The sequence below is a fragment of the Taurulus bubalis genome (assembly GCF_910589615.1).
Source record: "Taurulus bubalis genome assembly, chromosome: 2".
NCBI lineage: Eukaryota > Metazoa > Chordata > Actinopteri > Perciformes > Cottidae > Taurulus > Taurulus bubalis.
In genome coordinates, this window is record NC_136590.1 from 35,726,296 (window position 1) to 35,736,495 (window position 10,200).

At 40.6% G+C, this 10,200-nt stretch overlaps 1 protein-coding gene across 1 annotated transcript; it reads left to right on the forward strand.

Moving 5' to 3' along the window:
* Nucleotides 1-31: 31 nt before the first annotated feature.
* On the forward strand, nt 32-8,946 carry dpp3 (dipeptidyl-peptidase 3). The gene is made up of 19 exons (XM_079234808.1): nt 32-67; nt 1,296-1,454; nt 1,574-1,718; nt 1,829-1,918; nt 2,082-2,219; nt 2,568-2,642; nt 2,891-2,981; nt 3,244-3,374; nt 3,688-3,818; nt 4,132-4,190; nt 5,107-5,301; nt 5,409-5,521; nt 5,609-5,701; nt 5,820-5,882; nt 6,043-6,167; nt 7,107-7,227; nt 7,543-7,722; nt 8,064-8,226; nt 8,434-8,946. Exons 2-19 carry the CDS (start codon nt 1,330-1,332, stop codon nt 8,574-8,576), a joined length of 2,181 nt encoding a protein of 726 aa, XP_079090934.1. The 5' UTR covers nt 32-67; nt 1,296-1,329; the 3' UTR covers nt 8,577-8,946.
* Nucleotides 8,947-10,200: the final 1,254 nt, after the last annotated feature.

Below are 10,200 nucleotides of genomic sequence, written 5' to 3' on the forward strand. Positions count from 1 at the left end.
GATAAATACAGGAAGTATACAGCCGAACGTGAGACTGCAATTTGACGGAGCTATAGAAGAAAAGAAGGTAATGAGCTATTGAGTACTCACCGTTAAACCTCTCGAAGTGAGCGGTTTAGATGCTCTTCATGCGTATAAATTGTTTGTGTAATATTTGGGCGTACTGCTTTGCTTACAGCAGTTGTGGCAGCAAGTTTAAATGCTAGTAGCGATCAGTAGCTGACTTAGCTTTCGCGCGAGGAGCTAACGGTAACGTCAGCGTTGAGTTAGCCGTTTGCTGTAGCCTGAATACTAAACGTATTACCATTAACGTATCATTGTTTTCTTAAAAATAAGCGATTGTGTGGTTAGTAAGCTGCTTTAATGGAGAATTTAAAGATGCGAGTGATTCAGAATGTTGGCGCCTCGGTTTATTATTTGTAGGTATTGGTATTAATTGAAAGTGAAACATAAATTGGAATATAACGTGACATCAAAATGAACTGTCGCACATGTAAAGGGCACATTTCACAATGAAATGTTTCTTCAGCATTTAACCTATTCTAGTATAAGGAGCAAGTGGGCAGCTAATATACAGCTGGTGAGCACTTTGGGGGTGTGGTGCCTTGCTTTAGGGCATCTCGGCAGTGGCTCCTCTTCAGCTACCAGTCCACACTGTACTATTTATTTTAAATACAGGCTTCAATGTCAATCATGTTGATAACGTTTAAACAATGAGGGGGAAGTTATTTTTAATTGAATATTATTGGATTATTTAATTTTGGACAAAACAAGCAATTTAAAGATTTACCCTTGGTTTAGCTGTTAAACTGTGATTGTTAATCACAACATTTCATAGACTAAACAATTGTAAAGAAATGTTACCAACAGTTAAATTGTGGCAGCCTTGTTTGATAGGTCAGCTGTTCGAGTATTTGGTAGAATTAACAGTAAGAAGTAGATTTTTACCATAACTTGTATCCTTTATACAATAGTTATACTTGGCAACACAAGCTGCATATTGTATAACTTTAAAGTAAAGTTTACCGTTTTTACTATACATGTGTTTGTACAGTACACAATCTGTTTCACAGGTGGGAAAATACTTTATGTAAATTTTAAAAAGCCAATGATGTTTGTTCTAAATTGATTTTTTTTTTCTTCTTTTATCTCTGTATCCCTGCTCTCTGCCTCATTTATTTGTCTTCCACCTTTCTTTCTCATCCCATTTACACTTCCCTTACTCACTTTTCCTACCTCATCTCTCCCGCTTATCCCTTTTCTCTTTCCCCACTTCCGTTCCTCCCTTAATTCAGTTCCTCGTCGTCAGTGTTAAACCTCAGACTTAAGATGGTGGACTCCCAGTACTACCTCCCAAATAAGATTGCTGTAGCTGCTCTTGACTGCAGCGAGGCCTTCCGTTTGCTTTCACCTCAGGAGAAGATGTACGCCCACTACCTGTCACAGGCAGCTTGGTACGTTACTAATCACAGGATGTTGCAAGGTCAAGTACTAATGAAATTATCAAGTTCTGACCTGTTTTAAAGAACAATGACTTAACAATTGAAATCTTGTGAACCTTTTGCTCTGATAGGTATGGTGGTCTGGCAGTGCTGTTGCAGACATCCCCAGAGTCTGCAGATATCTTTGTCTTGCTGCAGAGAATCTTCAGGAAGCAGACTCCTGCACAGCTGGAACAGGTCGCAACGGCAACTGGACTCAGCTCTGAGGAGTACCAGGTACACAGCTGTCGTGACTCTTTCACCCACATACAAATGCAAACCTGTGTAAAGATGTTGATTATGCGATACAAATTATTATTTTTTTTTTTCTTGGTTGATGTTGTAAGGCATTCTTGGTGTATGCAGCTGGTCTTTATGCCAACATGGGGAACTACAAGTCTTTTGGAGACACCAAGTTCATCCCAAATCTACCCAAGGTAAAAATCCAGTTCAGCTAATTTGCAAACAGTGTTTTTTTTAATGGGCATTGAAGACAATAAAGGGAACACCTGTACACTCTAATGCAATTAATTAAAGTTTGATGTATCACTTGTCTAACTGCTGTGACATAGTTTAAGCTGTCTACGTCTGTCCACCCAGGACAAGCTGACTGCTCTGGTGAAGGCCAGCCAGGCATTCCAGGACCAGCCCACTGAGATGGAGGCTCTGTGGGACAGCTGCTCGTGTCTCCTCTACTCCCTGGAAGACAGACAGAAACAGCTGGGGTTGGGTGACAAGGTGGGATCATTTATTATTTAATACAGAGTTCATTTCAGTTGTGACTATAAACTATTTTGTCCTGTAGTATTTAATGAAACCTCAATTGTGTTGTCAGGACATGAAGGATTTGATACATGTTAAGATTACGGTTCTCAATCTGCATCATAAACTCTGGTACATTTAATATAAAAGTAGATGGTAGCAAAATGTCAAATGGTCTACAGTTTGGTATGTTTAGATTGTTTGCAAAAAAGCCTTTCTCCCTCTGAACCCAAACTTCCTGTGAGTTCTTCAGGTGACTTGGCACTGTGGCACCGATGAAAAAATGCATGGCTCATTACGTATTTTTTCTGTTCTTCTCTTTAGGGCATTACCACCTACTTCTCAGGAAACTGCAGTCTGGAGGATGCTGAGCTGGCCCAGAGGTTTCTTGACTCTAAAGTGAGTAATATTTATTTCCGTTGTTGTATCCCTGATCTTTTGGAATAACCTGAACTTTCTTTTCTTCTGTAATCCATTCTGACTCCTCGTTCCTTTCTTGTTACACTCCATTTACGTTTTCCTTAATCTTCTTTCACCTCTGCCCTCAATTTCAATGGTTCATCCTGTTTCTGTGTCTTTTATCACTCCCTGTGTGTCTCAGTCTAGTTTGGCTTATTCTTAGCTGTGTTCTTGTGGTTTATCTCTAGAAACTGTCTGCTTACAACACCCGGCTGTTTAAGAGGGACAATGAAGGGAAAGCCTGCTATGAGGTGCGCCTAGCCTCGTCTGTGCAGAAAGGTCAGAACTACAGTCTTACATGAGGACTACAATAAGATTGATAAACATTTACAACAATCTTTTACTATATTGCACTTGTGACGGGATGTATTATGTATCTCATGTCGACTCTGCGAGACAAATTCCTGCTTGTGAACTGAAACTATTTGATTTGTGATTAACAACCAATTAATGTGGGGAGATTTTTTTATTTTTATGCAATAATTGTTACATATGCTACACTGACGGTTAAAGAAATGACATGTACACTACTGCTTCACAGACTGCGCAGTGGAGGGGGAATGCGAGTCACGCTGCGGCAGCTTCAAGTTTGAAGACAAAGAGTTCACTGTGAAGAGAGGAGACTATGCTCCTCTCATGGAGAAAGTCTGTTCTTACCTCCAACAAGCACAGGTGAGGGTTACAGTGCAGACTGGTCAATTTTTTTGGCTGTGTTTTAGCTGTTAAGAGAATCTCCCAAATATAAAGTTGATACAGCAGCGAAGTGTCCTTGAGCTCGACGCTGAACCCCAAGTTGGCTTTACAGCAGCCCACTGCTCCCACAATGCTTGGGATGGGTTAAATGACAAATTTCATGGATGTGAAGATTTGAAATGAAGTTTCATAGATTTCTTTAGAAGTGACTTAAGGATTTTGAGCCTAAAAATAACCTTCCTGCCACAGTGCCGGTTGTAATTCTTCCTCTGTTTCCAAATACTTTCCACAGGGCTACGCTGCCAATGAGAACCAGAGAAAGATGCTGGAAGAGTACAGTCGCAGTTTCACCTTTGGCTCAGTTGAAGCCCATAAAGAAGGCTCTCGCTACTGGATCAAAGACAAGGGACCAATTGTTGAGAGGTGAGCCCAGTGAACTCTAAAAACATCAAATTAATACAAAATGATCTCCTTACTTATGATTTCAAACCATAATTTATCATTTATAAAAAGAGGTAACTTGCTGTGTTTTCTCTTGTCTGGTCCAAACTGACTCTTTAAACTTTGTGGCTGTTGTAAAGGCTTCCAATGTGGCTGTTGAATACTGACTGCTTTCATCATGTAGTAATTCTCCCCCCCCCCCCCCCCCCCCATTCCAATGTGGCTGTTGAATACTGACTGCTTTCATCATGTAGTAATTCTCTCCTCCCCCCCCCCCCCCCCCCCCCCCCCCCAGTTATTTAGGTTTCATAGAGAGCTACAGAGACCCATTCGGCTCCAGAGGAGAGTTTGAAGGTAACTGGCATGGTGATCAGGAGCAGTGAGCTCCATGTGTTCATTGACATGCAAACTGTGATCATGGGCCTCTCCGGGTTTCTTTGCTGTAGTGCAGAGCTGAAGACTATTTAGGGGAAATTAACATTAGCAGCAGGAACGTTTCCCAGAGATTAGGAACCTTTTGAGGAACACGCTGCATTTTGACCGCAGGGACCAGAGTCTAGACGACCGTCGCTGATTGGCCAAGCACACACAGCGCCACTGCACAAAGTCGTGGACCGAGCAGATATTCCACTGTATGTCAAAGACTTAATTTCCCTCGGAACAATGAATCTTATCTTATCGCTTCATTCATAAGACAAGAACGTACTCTAGTGTTGCTCTAAAATGAAGGGGAAAGCATTTCTCTTTGTTTGATTACATTCAAAGGAAAGTTAGTCACCCTTTTTTTTTTAAATGAGTTGGGAAGCAGACGGCAAAGCTAGAGTGAGTGACTGGTCAGGCAGTAGAATAGAGAGACTGCAGTGCTGTGAATGAGATAAAAATAAATTCTGATTTGGTTCAGTGCGGTTTTAAATCACAACAATGGGCTAAAAGGAACTTTGTGGAACTCGTCTATTGGGGTTGAGCTACTTTTAAAATAGTTACTGAAGTAAATACACGCAGCTTTTAACTAAAGTGGATAATATGTAAATCATGTTTTAATCCAAGCAATGATTCATTTTAGAGGGACATAGTATAAAGAAGATTGTTCAATAATTACACTATTTATTAGGGTAGTATTTATGTTGCTATTGATGTACTTTGCTAACATTTAAAATAAGTGCTTATGTGTGAAAGTGTTTGTATCTGTTTTTATAAAGAATTCAAATAACAGGAGGGTTTATATTACTTCACGATTAGTCAAATTGTTTTTTATATCTATTCACTCTAGGTTTCATAGCGGTAGTGAACAAGGCGATGAGTGAGCGTTTTGCCAAACTGGTGAGCTCAGCAGAAGTCTTACTCCCTGAGCTGCCTTGGCCGAGGGAGTTTGAGAAGGACACATTCCTAAAACCCGACTTCACTTCGCTGGATGTTCTCACCTTTGCTGGCAGTGGAATACCAGCTGGCATCAACATCCCCAACTGTATGTACGCTGATGTAGTTTTACACTAAGCGCTATGGCAAATAATAATGTTGGTTTAAGTCTGTCAGTATTATACTTAATAACAATGTCTCTGTCATTGTGTGTAGATGATGACATCAGACAGTCGGAGGGCTTTAAAAATGTGTCGCTAGGAAATGTGCTGGCTGTAGCCTATAATACACAAAAAGAAAAACAGACCTTCCTGGAGGAGGAGGACAAGGTAATGCATGCAGCTTCCTGGTTCTCACACAGCAGCTCTTGTCTCCCTCACACACTCCTGTAATTCTACATGTCGTGTGTGTGCTAGGATTTGTTTATCAAGTGGAAGGGCCCATCATTCGAGGTGCAGGTTGGACTTCATGAGCTGTTGGGCCATGGAAGTGGCAAGCTGTTTGTCCAGGTCAGTCAAACATATTGATCTCACCCTGTTGAAATGTTTTTAATTTTCTGACTAAAGAATCATCGGTGAGGAAATAAAAACTGATTTAAGTTTTCTTTGCTCACCGTCATCTCCATAGGATGACCTGGGTAAATTCAATTTTGACCAGAGTAAGGTGACCAACCCAGAGACTGGAGAGCTGGTGAGTTTTAGTTTGTGTGGACACCAACTTTTAACTCTGTGTTCAGTTGGTTAAAAAAAGGACAAAGTAGTTGACGGTGTGAATGTTTAAATTTCTCTTTTTTTTTTTTTTTTTTTTTTTTTTTTTTTTTTTTTTTTTTTTTTTTTTTTTTTTTTTTTAGGTTTCCAGTTGGTATCGCGGCAGCGAGACGTGGGACAGTAAATTCTCCACGATTGCTTCCTCTTATGAAGAATGTCGCGCTGAGTGTGTCGGACTCTATCTGTGTCTCATCAAGCAAGTCCTCAGGTACGTTAGGTGTTTCACTCATTTTAAGTCTCTGTATTTAACATCGCTATACAGTAGCGACGACGCTTACAGAGCGAGACACTCTGTTATATTTCCTCTTTCATTCGGTTTCACACAGTTGACTCTATGTGAGAATCTAAATCGTGATTTGTTACTCCAAGCTACCATTTCTTGGGCTGTCACTAATTTCTTTGAAAAATTGATTTTCCCCATTCATTCAAATTTGCCACACCTTCAAGTCAACCTTAGCTGATAATAAGACCTATGTCCTTCTTTTATAACACTGACTCTTTGTACACAAGACAGCTCTGTTTGTTAATGCAGTTGCAATAAAATGGTTATTGCGCCTAATGGGTAATCTCAGTTTGAATAGTTAACATCGGTATGAAGTTTAAGACCTGTAGGATCAAAGAATAATTATCTTTATCACTCCTGATCTGATTGGTCGTTCTGATGAAACTGAATTTCTAGAATATTGGAGATTATGTTTATTTCATGGTGCATCTGCAGGCGGTAGTTTGAAAGAGTTTAAAAAAAGTTGAACCTCGAAGCCTTTTTGAGTTCACATCACCAAACAATTATTAGTGGATGTGGATCAGATTGTGAGATGATGATATTGTTTGTCAGATTCCACTGCATTATTATCCATTAAGGAAGTCTGGTAAATAATGAATTAAGGGACACGCATAATACAACTTTATTGTATTGACTTGCACTTATACTTTCCCCCACTCTGACTCTAGCTCTTTTTAGTTTTTTTTCTTTGATTAAATAGTTCCTGTTGATTTGAACTGACTCTGATCAGCGGTTCTTGTTTCCCCATCTCTGGTTTAATCACCTCAAGAGTTAAATCTGCTTTCAGACGGGTCATAGGTGATTTGTGGCTGATGGCTGTGAAGGAGACTAGCATGTTAAACATTGTCTGTATGTATGTTCCAGCATTTTTGGCCACGAGGGCCAGGATGCCGAGGACGTGGTGTACGTCAACTGGCTCGGCATGGTCCAAGCTGGACTGTTGGGCCTGGAGTTCTACACAGCTGAGAGCAAGAGCTGGAGACAGGTAATCTGTCTGCTTGACGAGTTGCTTTTCTCCATACTCCCTACTTGGACTGATTTGAAACCTGTAATAATTAATCATAGCTTTTATACATGCATACATACTCAACTTTAATTTATATCGATCTTCAGAGATGTGTACCGTGTTTACAAGACAAGTCAATGTACAGACCGTTAAGCTTGTGTTTCTTACAACCTGACTGGCCCAGTTTAAAGGGTCTGTGTTGTTTCATAATTCAGTTTACACAAAGTCCGTCTCTGTTTAGAGGAGTGTCAGGAGGAGGTGTAAACAGTGTGTCGCATGTCTCGATCTCTAAAGGCCCACATGCAGGCGCGTTTCGTGATCCTGCGTGTTCTGCTGGAGGCTGGGGAGGGCCTGGTGGGCCTGGAAGAAGTGACGTGTCCAGAGGGCAAGCCTGATGCTCGAATCACACTGGACAGAAGCAAGATCCACACTGTGGGGAAGAACGCCATCCACAGGTTCCTCTGTAAACTGCAGGTATGTTTTGGTTAATTATGAGTTTTGACATACAATTCAGACGGCACATTCTATATAACAGTGTATAAAGTACAACGGATTAAAGAAAGTACAACAAATCCTGAAAAAAATATATTGCTAGATGAAATCAATATAATGTAGATCAGGTTGATCAGCTTGATTGCACTATAAGCCTGCAAGAGACAGGGGTGCATTAGCTCTCTTATAGGTCTTTTGAGTGATGCATGTTTTTTTTTTTTCCTTTTTGTTTTTTTTCTTTTCATTAATTGTTTCTCTCTATAATAATCAGATTAATTCTCTACACCCAATATGTTGCTAACGGGAATCCACCCTTTATGTAGGTCTTAAAGTCAACCGCCGACGTGGAAGGAGGCAGAGCTCTCTATGACCGCTACTCTACAGTCGACGACAGCGGTGCTCACAACTTTGTGCGTCTCCGTGACACAGTATTGCTGAGGAAGGACGCTCGTAAGATGTTTGTCCAGGCCAACACCAGAGTCAGTGGTATGTACCTGTGGCTATACCTGCTATGGGGGTTCGTTAAAACAGATTACACTTGTTTGTAATACTTGATAATTCTTTCTAACTAATCAAAATAAGAATTCACATTTTGAAAATGGCATTTAAAAACATTTTACTGTTCAACATTTGGAGTTACAGACTGATTGTGGATATTTATGTAGTTTGAGCCAGACTCTGTATGGTTTTCAGGGGACAGCGTAGAGCTGGCTGTCTACGAAGCCAGCCCGGCAGGTTTGATTCGCTCCTTCACCGAGCGCTTCCAAGACGACCCAGAGCAGCTGGAGGCCGACCTTTTGAAGCTGTGCAAAAGAGATGCTCCCTGCTGGTGTTGATGGATGAGCTGCTTCAACAATACCAACGGAAATTAGGTGTTTTGTATGTGAACGCAAATTAATTATTAATGGATGTTTTTAAAAAAGAAACGCACAACTGTGCTCCAAATCCTGTTAGACACTTCTCAAGAGACGAAATGTAAGTTTCATACTATACTGTTAAGCCATAATAAGATCTTCCAAAGATGCCAGTTTTTCTGGACATGACTCAGATACAATGTCAGGTGCTGTCTTTATCACAATCAAATATAAAAATAAATGATTTGACCACTCTTTTGAAAGCATTTAGGACATATTCTTCCAATTAGAAGTATTGAGAACTGACCAGTTAACCAATGCTGCCTGACAATAAAAATGGCTCCTGGGTATAAACATGTATCTAAGGGACTGTGGATCATTTTTAACTTTCTTATCATTGCAAGGTCAGAATGTGGCTTCAAACCTTAACATGTTCATTATGATCATTATTTGTCTAGCCATGATTAATTGAAAGGTTAAGGTTGTTAACAAGCTGCCATAACAGCTTAATTTTGACAGAAAGGCAGAATAATACTTGAACTTAAGTCATGACTGATTACTTGACTGTATACAATATTGATGTGTCTGGAAGGCCTAAGGAAGCGCTGTACCTACAAATGCCCCGTTACATCTGCACAAATCAAATTTGTTTGCTAATATTTTATTTTTCTACCAGAACCGTTAGACAGTCGTTCATTCGTTATTATGAAATTCATTCACAATCTCAGATCGACTTTCAATATATTTTAATAACATTAGAAATCCCCCTAATGCACATCCTTGGTTGAAGTCTGTATGTCGACATGTCTGCAGAGAGGAGTGAGTTGTTAAAACCAGTCAGAAACTGAACACAGTAGAAAGCACCTGTTGGTTTCCATCAAAGGAAGAATCGACAACCACAATTCCAAAAATACTGATAAAGGAAACTAATGGCTTCGTGTCAGTTTGCAGAACGGTCAAACGTTTTGGCAATAGAGCAGAATAAAAAGTGCCCATAATTTGCAGTTAAAACGACAAACAACCAGTATCGTGACAAGTGTTGGTTTTGAAAAACTTATTTAATTCAAAGCTTTGCTTTATTCCAAAGCTTATTCCATGGTGAGACCCTGAGATGCTGTAACCACATTCACATGTAACTCTACACAGTGCACCTAAATCGGTTCCAGTCTAAAATGTGTGTTCACTAGAGGCTTGTACCATTGTCCTGTTTGTGGGGGGAGTAAGGTGGAGTCTCTGCTGCTCCCTCAAGACTACTGAAGAAACTGCAGCTGTCTGTGTCATTTATAGAAGCAGCGTTCCTCTGTAAAACCAGACCCCTTTCCTCCTCTTCCCTCTTTTTGTGAGGGTCCTCTTTTGTGTCGTCATCCTCCTTAATTACTTCCGCACCTGCTCCTCCCTCCTCTGCCTCTCTCTGTGAGCTTTGCTGATCTGGTCTTGAAGGAGTAGAAGGTGTGTGATAGGCCTGCTCTGCCAGCTGAAGGAGGGATGGAGAGGTGAAGGGGGAGAGGGAGAAGGAGACCTTTCGAGAAGGAGACGGGGACTGGTATGGTGAAAGTGAAGGGGAAGCGCTGGGCGAGTCATATGGAGAGAGACATGGGGATTGATA

Coding starts and splice junctions, on each gene's coding strand:
- dpp3 (XM_079234808.1), top strand. CDS start 1,330: ATGGTGGACTCCCAGTACTACCTCCCAAATAAGATTGCTGTAGCTGCT. Junction 2,982..3,243: donor AGCCTCGTCTGTGCAGAAAG/GTCAGAACTACA, acceptor ACTGCTTCACAG/ACTGCGCAGTGGAGGGGGAA. Junction 3,375..3,687: donor CTTACCTCCAACAAGCACAG/GTGAGGGTTACA, acceptor TACTTTCCACAG/GGCTACGCTGCCAATGAGAA.